At 43.0% G+C, this 22,831-nt stretch overlaps 1 protein-coding gene across 2 annotated transcripts in view; it reads right to left on the bottom strand.

Moving 5' to 3' along the window:
- The window catches only part of LOC126170827 (serine/arginine repetitive matrix protein 1-like), a 594,764-nt gene that overhangs the window by 183,627 nt on the left and 388,306 nt on the right, over window positions 1–22,831 (bottom strand). For both annotated transcript variants that reach the window (XM_049920751.1, XM_049920754.1), the window contains exon 4: window positions 15,691–15,767. In XM_049920751.1, coding sequence (XP_049776708.1) covers window positions 15,691–15,767 — 77 coding nt within the window. The remainder of the gene's footprint in view (window positions 1–15,690; window positions 15,768–22,831) is intronic.

The following is a 22,831-nucleotide window of genomic DNA, read 5'->3' as shown; positions in this document are numbered from 1 at the left end:
ATTCCGGCTCCGCACAGTGGTGTCCATTGGCAACAGCCTCAAGCTGCGTGACCGAAGTGAGCGCCACCTGCAGCTGTGAGCGAAGCGATGCCAACTCAGCCCTCATCTGAACACAGCAATCACAGTCCCTGTCCATTCTAATCGATGTTGAACAACAGTTACTGAAACACGAGTCAGTGCCTAGATAACGCAAGGGAAACACGCAAAGAATGTATGAACTAACCTGTACAAATGCCTAACGACTGCGCTACAATCTGCCTGAATTTACTATTACAGTAACTAAAACTCGAAATTACGCCTCCTATACGAAACTCACACGCAATTTAAGTAAGAATCTACGAAGTAAACACAGAAAACAAGCTATATACGTATCTTTCTGCGCTGTCGATGTGCACCAACTGGGAGCTCAGGCCACACTGGTCTACTCCCCGAGACACTGATTTCAACTGCAATTTAAATATATTCAATGTCGATATTAAGTTTTTCTCTTTTAAAAAGTCTATAAATTTTGAATTAACAGTGACTGGCCTCTTATCTGAAAGATATTTGTACTTCTAACATACAACGTTCAAAGTTGAGGGGAAACTTTACAACACGATTTTCAGGGTAATGTTCCGAACAACTGTCCTTCGCCAAAGAGAACAAGTGAGCAATTTCAGTGACGCTAACATTAACCAGCCACATAAGCGAAACATTAACATACTCCCAAAAAGTTCTTCCATGCTCTTTCTGGTTAATTATTCAATATTATGGATAAGATTTCGTTCTTATATTCTAAACACTTGTTATATTTGTCTCTCATACGATCGAGTACCACGGACCGTGGTGTAGGGGTAACGACTTTTACTAATAATCAGTTTGACCTGGGTCCTCGTTTTAGTCTTTAAAATTAAATAAAATCATCAGTAATGGCGAACGAAGACTTCTGGTATAACGAGTCACCTCCAACCTTCCAACGACCGTGTCAATAACGCAGAAAATGGTATAACGGTAGTACGACTCGTTATGAATAGGAAGATAGGTCAGGGAGTGGGGTACCTTGAACAATTCAGTGATAGGATTATGCTCGTGACTATCAGTAGCAAACCAACACCGACAACATTAGATCAGGTACCGACGTCTCAAGCCGAACAGGGCACTAAATGTAATTGGTAACTTAATATGGAAAGGGTGGTGAGGATTTAATAATCAGGGAAAAGTGGAAAGGTCTGGCAGGGAAAGAAATAGTTGAGAGGTACCCGATAATATGACCTCGGTACTATCACTGAGAGAGGAGAAAAGCTAATAGAATTTGGTAGTAAGCTTCCGCCGGTAATAGCGGATACACTGTTCATCAATTACAAGAGTAAAAGGTATACTTGGAGACCTATACACACGTCAAGATGCCAGCTGGATAACATCGTGGTTAAACAGAAACTTCTATCTGAGATAATGGATTGTAAAGCGTATCGAGGAGCAGATACAGACTCAGATCACAATTTAGTAAGGATGACGAGTAGAGTCGTGTTTAAGAGGATGATCCGGAAGAATTAGTTTGGAAAGAAGTGAGATACTGCAACGCTTAGGAATGATGAGAAACGTTTGAAGTTCTCAAAGGCTGTAGATAGTGCGATAATGAATACCACAGTATTCAGTGAAACTTCAGTGAAAGAGGAATGGACATTCCAAAAAATGGCAATCACAGTAGGTGGAGATACATTGATGGTAGAAAGATAGCGGCGTAAAAACTCGATGACAAAAAGAAATATTACGGCAGATGGACAAAAGAATGAAGCACAAAAATATTCTAGAAAAGACGTGAATAGAGCTATGTAAGTTACTCAAGAATGAAAGCAGGAAAGATAACGCGAAATAGCTGCAGGAAAAATGTGAAGAAATGGGAAAAGAAACTGTCGTTGAAAGAAGTGATTTAGCAAATAGAAAAATGGAACCAACCTTCGGTGAAATTAAAAGGACGGAAACATGAAGACGCAGAGTAGGGAGGTAGGGAGTGACTGGGAGTCTGGAAGACTAAGAAAGAATTACTCGGATTAAAAATGGTCGAAGACAGCTGTGTAGTTTTTTCTCCTACTGTTGTATCAAACGGCGAAGAAGTACTGACCGATACAAAGGACGATTTCAAGAGCTGGATTAAAACTCAAGGTGAAGGATATCAGTGATAAAAATTGCTGATGGCTTTGGTATCCTCTGTGATGGAAGGAAGAATTACAGACCTGCTGAGTGGACTGAACACTCTTATGAGCATACGCTAAGGATTGATAGTAAACTGAACATTAAGCTGGGGGAGCGTTCTTGGCCAAAAGAAGTCTAGTAGAATCAAATATCGGCTAGGTTTTGGGGAAGTAGTTTCTGAGAATGTATTGTTGAGCACAGTATTTTGTGACGGTGAATTATGGACTACAGGAAAACTGGAAACAAGGGAATTCAAGCGTTTGAGATGTGGTGCTGTAGAAGGGTGTTGAAAATGAGATGTATTGACAAGATAAGGGACGATGTTTCTCGCAGAATCGGCGAAGAAAGGAATGTAAAGGGAGCTGTAGAGGATAAAACATTAGTTTGGGAAAAGGGCTCATTCAATCTTCCTCAGGTTCCATTTACAGTTCTTCTCTTCTACCTACCGCAATCACAGTACAGCGAGACTCATTCATCAACGGAGACTCATTTACATGCAGAGGAACTAAACGATCGCTTGTGGTTCAGCGGCCCCTGATGGAATACCTTTAATACATATCTACTGTGGATACTGCCTCTGGTTTCAGTGGCCCCTGATGGAATACCTTTAATACATATCTACTGTGGATACTGTCTCTGGTTTCAGTAAACTCTTCGTTGGAATCTACAGATAAAGGAAAATGTCCTTTCTTTCGGATCATGTGTTCAGTTGCGTATTAATCCATTAGTGAAATGCAGAAGAAAAGAAATAAATAGAATATGAAGAGGTAACTTACGTGTGCCTTTGGACATTAGATGATCTAACACTAACGGTGACAAAACTATGTATTCCACTAGGACTGTGTCTTGTGATACAATCACATCTTATATGAAAGATTTTATCAAATAATCTTAAAAATAAACTTCTCTGGGTTCTTTCGCCATGTGATTGAAACTCTTCGCTACTCCGTCCCTTATATATTGATAAGAACCTCCCGGAACTCTATATCGGCTATCGCTGACAGCCATACAGCGATAAGGCCTGCTGATGCATCGGCCTCGCCGTTTCCCCGGTCAGAGGTCGGCGCTATTTCGACCGCTGTCAGCGCCAGCTTCCCAGCCAGCCTTAGCTTTTATGCAAAAGTTTGAGAGTGGAGGCAGCGGCCATATCGACATTCGATTGTCTTGATCGATGCTCCCCAACATGGGAGCACGCACAGTGGTGCACTTTACCCACTTGCGCCAGGCGTCCCTTTCTGGAAATACACCATTTAGTCAAAGAGCTGGATACCTTTCATCTTCTTTGACAGACTTCAGGCACTAAAAAGAAGGATTCGTGGTGATTGCCCAATTATATGTGTTGTTCTTTTCTAACTGAATAAGTTCTAACAGAATAAGTCTCTGACTAAACCTGCACCAAGTGTACACTTGGCATGAAAAGAATATTACAAGACCACGTGTCATTAATTTTACATTTGCGTTCAACACTATTGGTATGACAACCGGTATTTATCAGGGTCTTTTAATAAACATTGTGTTTCATTTCACAATCTCAAAACGGTAGAACTGTCTAGAGAATGCCCAACTGTGACTAATTCACAAAATAGACACTGCCATTCCGGCTTTACCTCAACTATCTTACAAATTACAAAGACTCAATCGCTATTGCAAGAAAACAAGCAGATCACTGATACATCCTAGCCGTCTGTCAATTAACTGTATCAAAATTTTTGATGTCCCTTTACAGTTCTCTATTATGCGCTCATTCTGCAAAACAGAATGGAGGAACAAGAAAAATGAGCTGTGTGCAAGAAACAGCAAACCTGCATGAATTCTTATTAGTATTCGTCACTAATTACTTTACAGGCAGCCCACATTCTAAGACTCACGTCATATAGACTTAGTTTGCTGTGTCGACCTCTACATAATACAATTTATATTTCATTCATACACCCCCACCCATCCCTTATATGACATGTGATTATGTTAAGCCCTCCTGAGTTGCAAGTACTGGACTTTATGATGCTTCTGTGCGTAGCTGACATTTATTGCGCGACTCAGTTACACCTTGTCCCATTTCTATTACCGAACCAGTATTCTCTCATAACAATATCTGGATTTTGTCCCTCACTGCAGCATTTCCATCACTCTTGGTTATTATGTTTTCATCCTGCTTTACATACACCTTATCCTCACATACACTATGTGATCAATAGAATACGGACACCCCCAAAAACATGCGTTTTCGTATTAGGTGCATTGTGCTGCCACCTACTGCCAGGAACTCCATATCAGCGACCTCATTAGTCATCAGACATCGTGAGGTATCAGATTGGGGCACTCCGCGTAGCTCACGGACTTCGAACGTAGTCAGGTGATTGGGTGCCACTTGCATCACCGGTCTGTAAGCGAAATTTCAACACTCCTAAACATTCCTTGGTCCACTTTACCGATGTGGAATTGAAGTGGAAACGTGAAGGGACACGTACAGCACAATAGCGTACAGGCCGACCTCGTCTGTTGACTGACAGAGACCGCTGAAAGTTGAAGAGGGTCGTAATGTATAACAGTCAGACATCACACGGGAATTCCAAACTACATCAGGATCCACTACAAATACTATGAAAGTTAGGTGGGAGGGGAGAAAACTTAGATTTCATGGTCGAATGGCTGCTCATAAGCCACACATCACGCCAGTAAATGCCAAACTACGCCTCGCTTGGTCTAGGGAGCGCAAACTTTGGACGACAGAACAGTGGAAAAACGCTGTGCAGAGTGACGAATCACGGTACACAATTTGGCGATCTGATGGCAGGGTGTGGGTATGGCGAATGAACGGTGAACGTCATCTGCCAGCGTGTGCAGTGACAACAGTAAAATTCGGAGGCGGTGGTGTTAGCGGTGGTGTTATGGTGTGGTCGGCTCACCTTGTTGTTTTGCGTGGCACTACCACAGCACAGGCCTACATTGATGTTTTAACCACCTTCGTGCTTCCCACTGTTGAAGAACAATTCGGAGATGACGATTGCAGCCGGCCGCTGTGGCCAAGCTTCAGTCTGGAACCGCGCGACCGCTACGGTCGCAGGTTCGAATCCTGCCTCAGGCATGTATGTGTGTGATGTTCTTAGGTTAGTTAGGTTTAAGTAGTTCTAAGTTCTAGGGGACTGATGGCCTCAGATGTTAAGTCCCAGCCAGTTAAGTCAGAGCCATTTGAACCATTTTTAGACGACTGCAACTTTCTACACGATCGAGCACCTGTTCATATTGCACGGCCTGTGGCGGAGTGGTTACACGAAAATAACATCCCTGTAATGGACTGGCCTGCACAGAGTCCTGACCTGAATCCTATAAAATACCTTTGGGATATTTTGGAACGTCGACTTCGTGGCAGTCTCACCGACCGACATCTATACCTCTCCTCAGTGCAGCACTCCACGAAGAACGGACTGCCAATCTCCAAGAAACCTTCCAGCTCCTGATTGAACGTATGCCGGTGAGAATGGAAGCTGTGATCAAGGCTAAGGGTGGGGCAACACCATATTGAATTCCAGCATTATCGATGGAGGGCGCCACGAACTTGTGAGTCATATTCAGCCAGGTGTCCGGATACTTTTGGTCACATAGTGTACTTTCTCTTCATCTTCTGGTTGTATATCATCCAGCCTCCTACTTCACCTGTATTCAGGCACGTAGTATGTCTCCGCTTCCTACGCTATTCAAATTTTTTTCGCCATTACAAAATCTTGGAAAACCGCTCCAGGAAATCCGAATCGTAGACTAATCTGGAATTTTTTGTCAATGGAAAGAACATAATGACACTTTTTCAGTCACAGGCCACACAGTATGTTTTTGTAACACAGTGGTTTCCATTCGCCTCCTATCATATATCGTTGCTGACTCTTCCGCTTTTTAGGCGAAATTCCCACCTCTACATCCAAAGTGTGACCCAAAACTCTGTCCTATCCACCGCTCTTTTGACAAGCCCGTTGGCGGTAAAAGCATTATTCTTATATTGGAAGTCTGTGACTGCATTACCGACGACATTTATTCAAAATATAAGGAACTGCTGGGATAGATCCCATGACACCAGACACATTGAGTACGGTGTGTCCCAAATGGGATATGCTGGTACAGTTTCATAGGGAATGATATTACGAAAGGAATGTAAGAGCGAGTTGCAACTTACAGAAGTATGAGACGTTAGTAAAAAATTAGATAAGAAATTCTATAGTCTGAATGCATAGAGAAGAAGTTGGAGTGTGCCCTAAGTACATCTTTAAGAAAAGGTGGAAGAAATTTTAGACATGCAATTCTCAGATGAGTCTAGTAGCTATGGTGGCCTACAAAAATTTTCAATTCGGTCCCTTACGGAAGACGAAGACGAAGATGAGGTAAATAGCAATGCACTTTCAGTAGTAAATGCCGAAGTCTTCATTACGCTGCCGGTTTCTAAATTAGTTTCAAAATTACATTACGTCGTTATCAGTTCCCTTGACAAATTTAGTTTTGTGAAGGGGATTGATGACGATAAAATTCAATCGTGTGTAGTAATTGCAGAAGTCACAATAAGGTAACCTACGTCCACAAATCCCTGATGTAACAGACGTCATTATATCGTTTGTATTACAGAACATCGGACATCGGTTATCTTATTGCCACTCGTACAACGACTACATGCAATTGAATTTTATCCAATCTATTTTTGTCAAGGTGTCTTATGACGGTATAATGTAACTTCAAAACTGGCAGCGTAGCGAAGAGTTCGGATTTTACGAATAAGGTGTATTGCTGTTTACTTCAAATGCACCAGCTGATGTCAAAACCAGAATCCTCGACAAAGATGAGTCTACAAAGAATCGACGAGGGTGGCTGACAAAAACATGGAGTCAAGGTGCGAAAAGTTAAAGAGGAATCTGACGGCTCACGATGTACATACATGACGTGAGCTTCTGGGCGGGGGAACGACTAATGTTGTAAGACTCATGTTATAAAATTCTTTTTCATACCAGCTGAATAGCTGGCAGAACTAACTCCCACGAGTGATATATGTGTTTTATCTGTAGTGGAGCATGAAGTACACCGTCCAAAATACTGCAGCTCATAGTTCTGTAGACTATTGACTATATCACACAAGTCATGATCGTTGAGTATTTTAATTATCAATTATAGTGTCAAGGGAGAAAAATTAAGCCAGAACTTCTGGGCGGACATGTCAGCGTGGTCTATTTAATGACGAGCAGATTCACAGAACTTTTGGAGAAAATAATATTTCTGGGAACAGAAGACGGGATCAGCACCACGAGACCATGAAAAGTTAAGATCCTAGCTTTCGTGTGCTCGTCCTAGGAAAATTTCTACCATCATCTCAGCCAACCAGAAAAAAATCAACACGGACGCAAAGAGACGGTATATTTCAGAAGCATCGAAAAATGTGTTGGTAGTGTAAGGAAAGCGGAAGCAAGGCAACGTGCACAAGTGATAATGGCCTTCGGAAGGCGTAGTATAAATTAGTAGTGTTAGCAGTAGCAAGGCAATCATCATCAAACCGTCAAGCAGTCTAAGTCTTGACAGTGACAGACAACACTCGGACAGAAGCTGTTACTGCTGTAATTGCAGCGCCAACTAAAGGAGCAGTGGAACCTGTTCCACGAGAATAAGTAATGATGTGGCGAAGGAGATACAACTGATAGATATGTTGCAAGTTTAGTAAAGTATTATAGACCCATAATTAATGTTGAACAAAGACAGTTGGTCTTAATTTCAGTATTTGGTAGGAGCAAGTACCTGCGTAGTACTGGTCTCCTGTGAATCAGAGCAGGAATCCCGTTGTTTTCATGGTAGACGAGTGGAAGTAACTGCACTTGTCTCTAATATAGTAAATTAGATACTCAAGTTAGTGTATCTAATAACGATAAAAGCGAGACGTCAGATAGCTCTTTTATCTTGGATGGGCAATACCCTTCTGTAAAAGGACATACAGTTTACGCCACGAGTGGGCCAACTAATCGGCAGAATCGTAAATAAAGGGGTTTGGGCTGACACATAGTTCCACAAGTTGCGACATGGTCGCGAATTGAACAGACTAGATATAGAATAAATTTCCTTTACTTCACGTCTACGGTCACAAATTTTTACGTCGTAAGACTACCGGCTTCTTTTTATAAAGCAGATCCGAAGATGGTCATTATAGGCCGAAACCGGTCGTCTGATAAACATCAAATTTTGATACCATAGACGAGAAGAAAAGGAAATCTCTTGATACATAGTTCATGGAGATTGTTAGTCAGACACATTTCATGTACGAGTAAATGTTTTTGATGGTGAATAAACTTATTTGGAATTAATTAAGAGTTAATGTCACCTTCCTATCTCGATAAATCACCATCCATGTCAGGTCACATTCCCTGTACTCCAGAACGGAACGTAAGCAACCAAGGAATCTTTACTCCCTCTTGACTCTATTTCAAACTAAAATTAGGTGAACATACGTCACGACAGAATTAAACTGTTGCCATTGTCCTGATATTGCGCCACGTAAGTCACACTCTTAATTGATCGATTTGACCTGTTCGGGGATACGACAGAACTAACGCTGCCTACAGCAAAATTATTTGTCATGTGTCGTAACAAACTGAGTGGCATATTTGTCATGTGTCGTAACAAACTGAGTGGCAACGAGTTCTGAAGTGCTTAGAAACACACACACACACACACACACACACACACACACACACACACATTTTTGGTTTTAGTCTAGGACAATAGACGCCATTGTCATAGAAATAATTTAAAAATGGGTCTGTTACGCGTACTGCCGCAGAACTGTTTATACAGGACACCCGAAATACACGCTTTCCTCAGACAGTACGTAATTTGTATGTGTAGTGAGTTTAGCGCGCCACGATATGTCTAACGTATTTTCTGTAGTCCCTTTTCTTATATGAATAACCATCGTCAATTATATGTAGGGTTAAGACATGATGTGGTGTTTCATCCCTGCTGTTCAATCTGTACCTTGAAGAAGCAATCATGAAAATAAAGGAAAGGTTCAAGAGTGGAAATACTAATCATTGTGAAAGTATATCAGTGATAAGGTTCGCACGTAACATTTTTATCCTCAGTGAAAGTGAAGAAGAACTGCAGAATCTGCTGAAGGGGATGAACCGTCTAATGAGTACAGAATATGGATTGAGAGTGAATCGAAGAAAGACGAAAGCAATAAGAAGTAGGAGAAATGGAAACGGCGACAAGCTTAACATCAGGATTGGTGATCACCTAGGCAGCAAAATAAGCCATGACGCACAGAGAAAGGAGGAGAAAAAATGGCTCTTAGCACTATGGGACTCAACTGCTGAGGTCATTAGTCCCCTAGAACTTAGAACTAGTTAAACCTAACTAACCTAAGGACATCACAAACATCCATGCCCGAGGCAGGATTCGAACCTGCGACCGTAGCGGTCTTGCGGTTCCAGACTGCAGCGCCTTTAACCGCACGGCCACTTCGGCCGGCAAAGGAGGAGAGAAAAAGCAGACTAGCAACGGTAAAAGCGGCATTCCTGGCCAAATCTACCTTTGTCAAACATATTCCTTAACTTGAGGAAGGAATTTCTGAGAATATGTGTTTGGAGCACTGCTTTGTATGGGAGTGAAAAATAGACTTTGGGAAAACGGGAACAGACGAGATGTGGTACTACAGAAGAATGCTGAAAATTAGGTTTTTTAATAAGGTTAGGAATGAGGAGGTTCTCTGGAGCATTGGCGAGGAAAGGAATATACGGAAGACACTGACAAGAAGAAGCAACAGGATGGTAGGACATCTATCAAGACATCAGGGAATAACTTCCACCGTTACAGAGGGATCTGTAGAGCTTAAGAACTGTAGAGGAAGGCAGAGGTAGGAAAACATCCTGCAAATAATTGAGCACGTACGTTGCATGTGCTACTCTGAGATGAAGAGGTTGGCACAGGAGAGAAACTCGTTGCGTCCGCATCAAACCAGTCCGAAGACTAATAACACCCCTTTCGTCCCCCAAAAAAATATATTTTTAAACAATTTTTATGTGCAGTTTGTAAATGCCGGGGATGTGTAAAGGGAATCAAAAAATAACTAAACATAACTTAATTATAGTACAGACAACAGCGCCACGACTGAATAAAGAACAAATGACATTGTGATGTCTCACAGACAATTCCTTCAAATGCAAATTGTGAAGGATTCATCTTATTTAACAATTCGATCACTCAAAGTGGGGACACCATACAACTGTTTACGAAACCCATATTCGACACCGTCATTTTACTGACGGACAGGATTACTGACCCAGCAATGATACAACATTCTATATTTCATCACTGAAGATGCACCATCAATTTCCTCCCAAAATCCTCTAAAAAAAACATCATATTTGGGTGAGAAACAACATATAAATCCGTGCACTTCATCACACGATGCCATGTACAGTAATAATGTAACTGAAGCATAAAACTGAGTTCATTCAATGACGAACTGAACAATGTGTTCACATTTTCCTTTGGTACGTACTTTAAAGCATTGCGAGCACTATGACAAGGCTGGCGTTCCGCTCTCCGATATAATTTCCACAGATAATGACTGATAAATGCAGTACATTTATAACATTTAAATTTGATGTATCCGTGCGTGTGGGAAAATTCACCAGTAACAACGAATGTGCAAATCAACACGGTATATGTTAAAAACTCCTGTGTCATTGGTCAATTTTCCCACAAGCAAGAATTGCCGAGAGAAATTAACAGTTTACTTCGCACATAGTATGTCTTATGGGTAAGCAGGCAAGGACGTAGATGATGAAAGTAGTAGGAAGAAGAACAGTGACTTGCCTGTCACCTAATGTTGTGCTGTCGAAGAAGTTTAAAAATTCAGTGCAGTGATGAAAAACGAATCGAAAAGGTAAAAAAAGAGGAATTAGTCTAGGGAAGAACTTTACCGAAAGATGTCAGTGGAACACCTGCCACTGTATAGAAGAACAGTTAACCTAGCAATGGAAATTACAGCACAGAGAAAAGCAGTAATATAAACAGAAAAAGTGTTGAAAATGCTAGACGTATTATTGAATATGGTGGGCGTATTGCTTACACGAAAGACGACTCGGAAAGGAGAGATAGCATAAATATTTACTCCAGAACTAAATAAGAAGCAGAATATGTTTCATATTGCGTAATTTACATAGAGTCCGTCCCTTTAAGAAGAGACGTTCTCTTCACATTAGTTCACAAACGGTGATAGTATAAACATATAATGCCGAACAAGATTAACGTCTTCCTAGCTAGAATGGAGCGTGTGTCTTCTATGATCTTTGCACTACCGTTATTTGAAAAGTAGATCTATAATTTGTATTTCACAAGCCAGTGTCTTTATGTGACTGTTACCTTTTCTCTCTCTCTCCCCCCCCCCCCTTTTTTTTTTTAAGGCTTGACTGTCGTAAGCCTTCTTGTGATTTCGAATGCATCTAAATTTTTTTGTCATGGCTATCTTGAGAACTATGTGCGGGAGTAATAAATAATAAGTTGGTTGACGTTTCATTGGAACATAACGTACGCTGTAAGAATTTTAACACTAAGCGTCTCCGCGATGTGCAATATATCTTGCTGCGTCTGCCTAAGGTATTGGAGGTGGATTTATAAGACTATACCGCTCTTCTCACATGACCTCGTGAAAAACCACGACGACTTTCGTTGTATTATCGCTACTTCCGCTATTCATTGGTAACGACACAGCTCTGTCTGCTGTTAGTCCTATATGGGAGTGAATCTTGTCTATCTCCACCATTAATACTAGATGACAGTAGCCTTAGACTGAATTTCCGTGCTTAAGAATCGGTCTCTTGAAATATTTGCAAGCTACCTCCTTTGTGGGAAAATTGTACTTCCTTATGATTCATCCAATAAATCTTGCTTCTCATCTGTCTTTTCTATAATTAGTTTGTTTCGTTCTAATGAAATCGATTCGAACGAATTATCTTAGATAATTAAAGACTGTGAGTTTTCACAGTCATTGATTTGCAAGTTGTGTAATAAAACGGTAATTATTTGAAAAACTATCTGTTTGTCTGTTTTCTGGGTCAACTACGAGTCTCTGTCTTAGTTACGACAATGTCTAACTACCAGTGCCATCTGTGCAGGGTGTTAAAAAAGCTATCTAATATTCCATATGATGTTTGTGCTAAACAAAACAAGAAAAAATGTCTTATAACCATTCTAACATATGACCATTTGTTCAGTTGAGGAGCTCAACATGATGTCCATTCATCTCAATGCTTGCCTCTGACCCTCGGTGTAAGAACTCACGCATTCTTTCAAATCACTCTGTTTGGTTTTAATGTGCTGATAGGAACGAAACACAGGATTGTATAGTGTCTGCACATCGTTTATTGGAGTGGAATAGACATAATGTTTCACGTGTCTAGTGGATTTAGGTCCGAGTAACCACCTGGCTAAGGTATGGGACCTCTCTGGCCAATCCAACGGTTTTTAAATGTTCTCATCAGGTGCCGACGCACAATGCTGAAAAAATGAGCTGGTGCATCGTCATGCATGAACCACATCTGTAGTCTGCCATGACACGACACATCCTCCAAGAAGATGGGCTTTACGTTCTTCAGAAGCGGTGATAACAAGCCCTGACTAAACCTTGTGATAGCACATACGGATCTAGTGATCTATCGTCATGAACTCTTACCCATACATTAATTCAGTATCGGTCCTGATGCTTTGCTTCTTGAACTGTATGGGGATTTTTATCGGTCCACACATGCTGACTATGAAGAAAAAACAATAAAAAATAAATTTAAAAAAATTGGAAGCAAATAGTGAATCTGCACCGCACTGTCGCAAGAACCATTGGGAGAACTGCACTTTGGCACGATTGTCTTCTGACCTAAGGAACTGGACGCGGAGACAATGCTATGGGTACAATAACTACCCGTGAAGTACCGTCCAGACCGGATGATGACTAACACCTTCAACTGTTGCTATTCGTTGCACACTACCTTCAGGATTCTCGTCCACTGCACCTAGAACGCGCTCCTCCACTTAAGGCGTGCGAAATTAACGAGGCTTTCCAGTGTCTACTTTGTTGGGTGCTACGGAACCTATGTCCCCAAGACGCTTTAAATCAATTGGCTGAACCGCTTAACAGCTGGTACCCTGAGTACTGGAAATAGTGCAGTGTACAGGCTACGGACTTTCAGATTAGCTCCATCTGCTAAATCATGTCTGCCACTTCCCTTGTGGAATAAAAGGCCTACATTGCTAGACTGTCTCAGGGTATCTGCAAAAGAGGAAACATGTTGTAGGCACCGTAAACATAACAATAGTATCTACTTTAAATTTGACGCGTAAGTGCCGGCCGGTGTGGCCGTGCGGTTCTAGGCGCTTCAGTCTGGAACCGCGTGACCGCTATGGTCGCAGGTTCGAATCCTGCCTCGGGCATGGATGTGTGTGATGTCCTTAGGTTAGTTAGGTTTAAGTAGTTCTAAGTTCTAGGGGACTGATGACCACAGGTGTTAAGTCCCATAGTGCTCAGAGCCATTTGAACCATTTTTGACGCGTAAGTAGATCGAACATCACGGTACGTACCAGAGTTAGGAGAAATGTATACGAGCGCAAACAGATGTAAGAAAATTACAGTACAATCACACAACTAAACGGAACAACTCACTACAGACCACTGAGCCAACTAATGTTCACATCGATACGGCACGGCAGTATCCTACCACGCTGTTGACCCTGGTATGTGACATACCGCGAATGCAACAACGGTAATCCTATCCGCAATCAGAGGTCCATGATACCTTCCTACCTCGCAGTATTCCATGCCAGGGGTGATAATTAGCGTTAACTGTAGGGTAGTCGTCTGCAGTAGGACAAGTGACGCATTGCCATGGATGATCTCACAACAGTACCTCCTATGAACACGTGTTCATATGCTTTGTAGGACCTGTGATCGTACGACATTTTGGTCTTGTTTTGATGCATATCATCCCCTGAGACACTGAGGTTTTTCTTAACACATTGTATATACACCGTGGTGACCCAAAATCATGAGATAGCGATATTTACATGTGCAGAAGGTAGTAGAGTCTCTGAGTTGGCGGAGCTGTGTCATTTGTACTCAGGTGATTCAAGTGAAAAGATTTCCGATGTGTTTATGTCCGCACGACAGGAATTAACAGGCCTTGAACGCGGGATGGTAGCTGAAACTTGAGACATGGGCTACTCCATTTCGGAAATCATTAGGGAGTTCTATTTTCCGAGATACACGGTGCCAAGAGTGTGTCGAGAATACCAATTCGGGCATAACCTCTCACCACGGACGACGCAGTAGCCGATGGCAGCAGCTTTTGCATACAATTGTCAGTCCTAACAGACAAGTACAACTGCGTGAAATAACCGCAGAAATAAATATAGGACGTACGACGAACGTATCGCTTAGTACAATGCGGCGAAATTTTGAGTTAATGAGGTATGACAGCAGACGACAGACACAGATGCCTATGGTAACAGCAAGGCATCGCCTTCAGCGCCCTTTCGTGATGTATCGGCTGCAAGCTAGTCGACTGAAAAACCGTAACCTGGTCGGATGAATCAAGATTTCAATTTGTAAGATCTGATGGTAGGATTCGAGAAGAGCGTTGACCCTATGAAGCCCTGGACCCAAGGCAATGTGCAAGCCTGTAGTGCCTTCATCATGATGCGGGCTGAACTTGCTAGTGGAATGGGTCGTCTGGTCCAATTGACCATTGACTGGAAACGGTTATCTTCGGCTGCTTGGGCATCGTTTGCAACCATCAAGGAATTCATGTTCCCAAAGAGTGATGCACCATGTCACCAGGCCACAGTTATTCGCGATTGTGTGGAAGAAAAAAATTTGGACAGCTCGAGCGAACGATCTTGCCACCCAGATTCCCCGAAATGAATCCCATCGAGAATTTTGGGGACATAATCGAGAAGCCATTTCATACACAAAATCCAGCACCGGCAACACTTTCCCATTTATGGACATCAATGGAGGCAGCACGGCTCCGTATTTCTGCAGGGAACTTCCAACGACTTGTCACATCAAGTTACTGCACTTTTTTTTTGCGTCATCAGTCTCTTGAATGATTTGTTGTGGCCCGCTACGAATTCCTGTACTTCACTATGCTGGGCAAAATGAGGTCCAACACGATATTAGAAGGTATCCCATGCCTTTTGTCACGATAGTGCATGTGCACAATGACTAGCTGCTCTTATGGCTCAGATGGCTCTGAGCACTATGGGACTTAACTTCTAAGGTCATCAGTCCCCTAGAACTTAGAACTACTTAAACCTAACTAACCTAAAGACATCACACACATCCATGCCCAAGGCAGGATTCGAACCTGCGACCGTAGCGGTCGCGCGGGTCCAGACTGTAGCGCCTAGAACCGCTCGGCCACCCCGGCCGGCAGCTGCTCTTATGTGGAACTCGTAACCCTTTTGTAACGTCCTGCAAGAATGGCGAAAGCCCAAATTACTTACCTCGTGTTCGATGCTAGAGGCGCGATCGTAGAATGTCGGCGTCCGTTCGAGGTCCTCTGGCGTTCCATCACTGGTGTCTGAAACAGCGCAATAACGAAACTTTTAGTCTGCTGCTAGAGGGCAAAATTAATGGAAAGTTTTAAACATGGCTGCGTTGTTAGCGACCGTTACAAAGTAAAATTAAAGCAACAACAGCCCTCGATCGCAGAATGAAGTCTTTTTGACCAAGGTTTCGGCCACTACTGAGAGAGCTTTCATCAGAAAGAAAGCATTTAAGCTGCCATGTCTAGTATAAAATAAACATAAAGCGATAATGCTATAGTCACTCCTAGTAGTGGCTGAAACCTAGGTCCAAAAGACTTCCCTTTGCGAACGATGGCTATTATTGCTTTTATTTTAAAATTAACTCTGGCAATCGTTGCTTCTCGTTGGCACGTGAAATAGTCGAACACCAGATGTTTAGAAACCGATTTGAAAATATTTACTACAACGTAAATTTAGTGATAGGATTTCAGTATCATGGTTTGGAGTATCACAATACAATCATCGGAAGCGTAATGAAATTCAGCTGTGGTTATATTTTCCATATATTGCAAATATCTTGTCAGTCTCCGAAAAAAAATTGCGATGCACACTATTCCTCTTATCCCGAAAATAAGATTTATACCTTATTAGGGGACGAGTGAAAGCGTAGTAATGCGCAAACATGAATGGTATGTATGTATATTTGGAGTGTCCCAGGGGTTGTAGAGGGTGTGTAGAGGGTGTCTTGAGGAATAAATCGGAGATAGAAGCCAACCTCCGGAAGTGTAACCAAACAAAGCTACAGAGCGTCTATGTTATAGGCGCCGGCCTCGGTGGCCTATCGGTTCTAGGCGCTACAGTTTGGAACAGCGCGACCGCTACGGTCGCAGGTTCGACTCCTGCCTCGGGCATGGATGTTTGTGGTGTCCTGAGGTTATTTAGGTTAAAGTAGTTCTAAGTCTAGGGGACTGATGATCTCAGATGTTAAGTATCACAATGCTCAGAGCCATTTTTTTATGTTATAGGCGCCGGCTCCTGTCGCTAGTCCTCCCGTTCTGAAGAGTGCGTGAATTTGTACGCCGACGGTGTTGGTTATTCAGTGATCGTGGCTGTGTCGTAGCCAGTGGAGAAGATGGGGCTAGCTGCTAGGTAGAAAGGTCTTGTCTCCTATGAATGCGATACTCTGTTGCCTCGGTGGTTGACGGTTTCGGACACGGGTTTACATCCAGTTTCTTTTTCTCCCGGAACTCTGTAAAATCTCCAATGTTTTTCATGCACCAAGGAGACAGAGCATAGCATTCCTAGGAGACTAGGCCTGGCCTCAAAGTTTTTCGCAACATCAAATGATTCAAATGGCTCGGAGCACTATGGGGCTTAACATCTCAGGTCATCAGTCCCCTAGAACGTAGAACATCACACACGTCCATGCCCGAGGCAGGATTCGAACCTGCGACGGTAGCAGTCGCGCAGTTCCGGACTGAAGCGCATAGAACCGCTCGGCCACCACGGCCGGCGTCGCAACATCTCTGGGACATCGAGTATATTAGACATTTCTAGATGAACCACAAATCGCCACTAAAGGCCAGGCAGATTAATATGCATGTGATATTATTCCAGAGATACCAGTCCATCTGCAACTCATACTTCAACATTGACTACTCGACATTTACATGAGAGCATGTTTCCTACACTACTGTCCTTGCCTGCACATACGAAAGTTCCCTCTTCAGTACACATTCGGCACTTTGTATATTTTCATTACAAAATATATTTCCACTCAACAACATCTTAAGGCCAACGGCCAAGTGTAAGACCTTTAGTTGGACGCCGCTTGGTGATCTGCGCCTGCGCCTTCCAGAGCCGACTTCACGCGGCTTATCTACACCTTCACCATCCTAGTATTAACGAGACCCGAAGTTACTCTGTTCGATGAAAGGGCAAGAATAAGTGTTTTCAGCGCCACAAGGTCCTTGGTACAGTGTTACTAATACCTTCCTATTATTTGTAAGAACAAATTTCGTCATAACGACGCCACACGTCGTGGCATGGCCTCCACGAGTTACCGAAATCTTCGTTGACTCTGACGGTCGGAAGCTCAGTCTGCACCATCAACGCCCATTTCGCTGGATGCCTTACATGTGATCTACAGAATCTGCGTCAAATGATAAGGACAGAGATGCGGTGGTTTAGGTACACAAGCTCCTTCTTACTCTGATGCCTGTACATCGCTTTTTAGATAGCACTGCACAGTTCGAAAGGGATGTGATGGTGCATAGCCTTGCTGAATATCGTCATCTGTGTACTGCTAGCGAGAAGATACGGACGCTAAATTTCTTTATCGTTCGTCGCTGAAATTGGACAGTACATGTACCAGGAGCCTCAATTCATCGAACATGCGCATTCCCCCTTGTAAAACGAAAATCTATAGGTATAGCCATCGGTGGTCCATATCAATTTCAGTAAATACTTTTGAAAAAAAGTCTGCGTCATTCTTTGAACTGAAGTAACAACGTTTCTACTAGTTTACATCTTCGTAGCCAAGAGGTTGACCAGCCTTACATATTGTGCTCTAAATCGGTTTTCAAGCGACAACTAAGTTCAATCCCTTAATACGTCGTTGAAGAGTTTAGAGCTAACAGACTCTGGGAAGGCATGCATACGTGAGAGGCTATTATTTGAGCAAATAATTGGCGGACTACAATATTTTTCGATCTACATTACTTGGGATTTCTACTTTTGTATTAAATTTGAAAGACCAGCTTACTACAAATTCTTTGACCTCGCTTAGTAGGTGTTTCTAATTTTATTGTGTTCAATAATTATCAAATCTAGTGAAAACAGGATACCTTTAACTGCAACAAATCTTAGGAAATGATACTAATGCCAGATGTGGAATTGCAAGAGCATTTCTTCTGCCTAAGGAGAATGTTTTTTTCAGTTAACTCTGTGACGAAAAGTCGTTTCTCAGCCTCAAGATTTAGGAGGTTATTTTAAGATGCAATAGAAGAACTTTTAAATAATGGAAAATCTTTCAATGCCAGCGACCGTGTTACATTCAGGATGTTTTTACCAGCAGCTCAAACAATAATAAGTGAAAGAAAGATTATTTCGACAGGTAAAGATAAGAAACAGTATTCTTTCTGCTGATTTCCGAGTGTAGTTTATTTGGGTATTGTCTAGAAAATTACACAACTCAAAGTGAGTTCTAAACAACCTGGGAACGACGTGTATAGTTGTGAACCGACAAGCTCCCCAGTTGTGCCGCTCAGAGACATCTGCGTCTGCGGGATCGGCGACGCATACACGATTCCTTAGATACTCCTACAAAGAGAAAGCTACTGGTGTTGAAATGGGTATTCGTCGAGTATCAGTAACATGTCAAAATATTTACTGGATGTATATGCCATGTTTATATCTTTTATTTGCACATATCGACGTGCCTCTTTTACGGCATCGAAAATTACTTTAATCGGCGTGTCAAGGAAACGTGTTGCTGTGTGGCATCAGTAACTTTACATTTCGTCCGCAGGACGTTTATAAGGCTTGTTTAGCAAGGCATTCAACAAAACGGACACTCGTTTGAACACCTGAACATTTCACCACCGCAACATCCATCTGAACACAGTCAATTCTGTACAGCATGTTTCATCAACGCTTAAAATTCTGAGTGTTCCTAGCACCGTACCTAAAATTGATATAAATTTCATTTAAATGCAGTTGTTAACAGTTGGGTTAAATATGTCAGCTGGATCATTGGAGAATAATGTTTTATTTCAAAAATTACAAGCCATTTTTGTAACTTTTGGAATATAACTAAAGAAACGGTTTTCATAACTCATCAAAAATAATAACATTTTTTAGGTTTTTCTACTTTCACTCATTATCTTATAACATGCATAGAAAAGATTTGGCCCAGTCTGACTACCCCTGAAGCAGATCATAGGATCTCCTAATGGTGATATTATCTTCGCCTTCTTGCTCTTTGACATATAAATTACAACATCAACATAAATGAATAATTAAGGGAACTAGTAACTACAAATGATAAATGCCGTTTCTGCTTATACATTTATTGTGGACTGAAATCCCTTTATATATTACAAATGTTTATATACACTCCTGGAAATGGAAAAAAGAACACATTGACACCGGTGTGTCAGACCCACCATACTTGCTCCGGACACTGCGAGAGGGCTGTACAAGCAATGATCACACGCACGGCACAGCGGACACACCAGGAACCGCGGTGTTGGCCGTCGAATGGCGCTAGCTGCGCAGCATTTGTGCACCGCCGCCATCAGTGTCAGCCAGTTTGCTGTGGCATACGGAGCTCCATCGCAGTCTTCAACACTGGTAGCATGCCGCGACAGCGTGGACGTGAACCGTATGTGCAGTTGACGGACTTTGAGCGAGGGCGTATAGTGGGCATGCGGGAGGCCGGGTGGACGTACCGCCGAATTGCTCAACACGTGGGGCGTGAGGTCTCCACAGTACATCGATGTTGTCGCCAGTGGTCGGCGGAAGGTGCACGTGCCCGTCGACCTGGGACCGGACCGCAGCGACGCACGGATGCACGCCAAGACCGTAGGATCCTACGCAGTGCCGTAGGGGACCGCACCGCCACTTCCCAGCAAATTAGGGACACTGTTGCTCCTGGGGTATCGGCGAGGACCATTCGCAACCGTCTCCATGAAGCTGGGCTACGGTCCCGCACACCGTTAGGCCGTTTCCGCTCACGCCCCAACATCGTGCAGCCCGCCTCCAGTGGTGTCGCGACAGGCGTGAATGGAGGGACGAATGGAGACGTGTCGTCTTCAGCGATGAGAGTCGCTTCTGCCTTGGTGCCAATGATTGTCGTATGCGTGTTTGGCGCCGTGCAGGTGAGCGCCACAATCAGGACTGCATACGACCGAGGCACACAGGGCCAACACCCGGCATCATGGTGTGGGGAGCGATCTCCTATACTGGCCGTACACCACTGGTGATCGTCGAGGGGACACTGAATAGTGCACGGTACATCCAAACCGTCATCGAACCCATCGTTCTACCATTCCTAGACCAGCAAGGGAACTTGCTGTTCCAACAGGACAGTGCATGTCCGCATGTATCCCGTGCCACCCAACGTGCTCTAAAAGGTGTAAGTCAACTACCCTAGCCAGCAAGATCTCCGGATCTGTCCCCCATTGAGCATGTTTGGGACTGGATGAAGCGTCGTCTCACGTGGTCTGCACGTCCAGCACGAACGCTGGTCCAACTGAGGCGCTAGGTGGAAATGGCATGGCAAGCCGTTCCACAGGACTACATCCAGCATCTCTACGATCGTCTCCATGGGAGAATAGCAGCCTGCATTGCTGCGAAAGGTGGATATACACTGTACTAGTGCCGACATTGTGCATGCTCTGTTGCCTGTGCCTACGTGCCTGTGATTCTGTCAGTGTGATCATGTGATGTATCTGACCCCAGGAATGTGTCAATAAAGTTTCCCCTTCCTGGGACAATGAATGCACGGTGTTCTTATTTAAATTTCCAGGAGTGTATCAATGACCAATGGACATAAAAAAGAACAAGTGGATTTCCTAACTAATATGAATGATCAATTGACAAAATCTGCCCCTTGTTGTGGCTACGTGTTCTAATATAAATAACGCGAGATGACTGACATCAGCTATGTACCAAACACTAGAAGAGACTACTTTCAAATATGATATAGTGTGTTGTGGAACCTCAGTTGGAATAAAATTTACGTCATCACAGCTGTTTAGCTTTATAGCCGTAATAAGCCGAAGCAATTAGTAATATCACCATATGTACTGCGTCCGGTGGGTCGGAGTGATTGTTCTCGTACATATCTGTAACAACGGAAGAACTCTAGCAGCAAATTATCAAAATAACCCTCATTCAAACACTATGACGGCAGAAGACGGTCCTCTGACTAGTATACTCTAATCCTGTCTTCTTCTTTCTGTGTTCTACAGACGAGTAACGCGAACTCCCTGCCACAAAGACAAAGTTCAGACAACATCTCAACGTGAGCACAAGAAGTGCTCTCAATCACTGAAAGCTGCGTTATCAATGACGACTGCCTACCTGGAGGCGAGGTCCAGAATCGTGTAAGTTCGCAACAGTACAGTGTCTAACCGTTCTAACTATAAAATCGCCTGAGAGCAAAGACAGCAAGTCCGTCTGCACCAACAAAAGCTGACACTGAGCGACCATCAAATACGGGTGCTCAAAATGGAAGACCACTTTCTCTCCGCCACTGGCCTCCCAGTAAAGCTCGACTCCCCTCCTTCATAACTGCAGAAAGCGAATCATATTCTCGAAACTATGGCATATTCTCCCTCTATACAAATTCTTCCGAACGCCGACCAACCATATTTTATCCTTTTACGTCCAGCGCGGAGGAAAGTTTGCGAGGAAATACCTATCCCCTATAATTAGGAATACATACAATGGTACGCTTCTCAGAGTAAATATCCTTAGAAATATCCCAGCCTGCGTGATTTCCGAGGTAACACTTCCTCGTTCCTCTCTGCTGCGTCCAAGATTTTCAGAGTTTCCGAAGTATTATCCGGTTATCCTTCAGGCCCCACTACAACACCGGCCGGCCGCCGCTGTATTGTGCTTCAGCGCTCAGGTGCCCAGACCGTCCATCTTGGCTACTCTCTGTGTCAAGCAGGACAAACACCCCTGTGTAGGCTCTTCCACACAGAGCTTGAGTTACGCCCGCCGTCTTATTTCCACTAGCGTTCCAACCTCTACTAGTATAGGCAATCATTCATTACGCCGTTTTGATAATAAAGATACTCTCCCGCCTTGCATACAATAATTACAAGGTGTACATAAAAATGTCAGTCTTCTTTAAATATTCATATACACGATGTACAACCTATCAAATGATACCTAATCCGGTTGTAAACCACGGCAAAGTATGGATATGAGTTCTTGTAAGTTGCGAAATTACAGCCACCTTACAATATACATTCTGTTATTGTGTCTTTTCCTTACGGGCATGATCTTGTTCAATATAGTAGCAGCAGTGCTATGTGAACGTGTTGCCTCTAGGGTACAGGAGTAGAAAGTGATACATTGTAGATCATTTTAGCGAATCAATTGA

The sequence above is a fragment of the Schistocerca cancellata genome, chromosome 1 (genome assembly GCF_023864275.1).
Source record: "Schistocerca cancellata isolate TAMUIC-IGC-003103 chromosome 1, iqSchCanc2.1, whole genome shotgun sequence".
Classification (NCBI taxonomy): domain Eukaryota; kingdom Metazoa; phylum Arthropoda; class Insecta; order Orthoptera; family Acrididae; genus Schistocerca; species Schistocerca cancellata.
The sequence above is the reverse complement of the archived record's forward strand: the minus strand, read 5'-3'. Positions and strand labels throughout refer to the sequence as shown.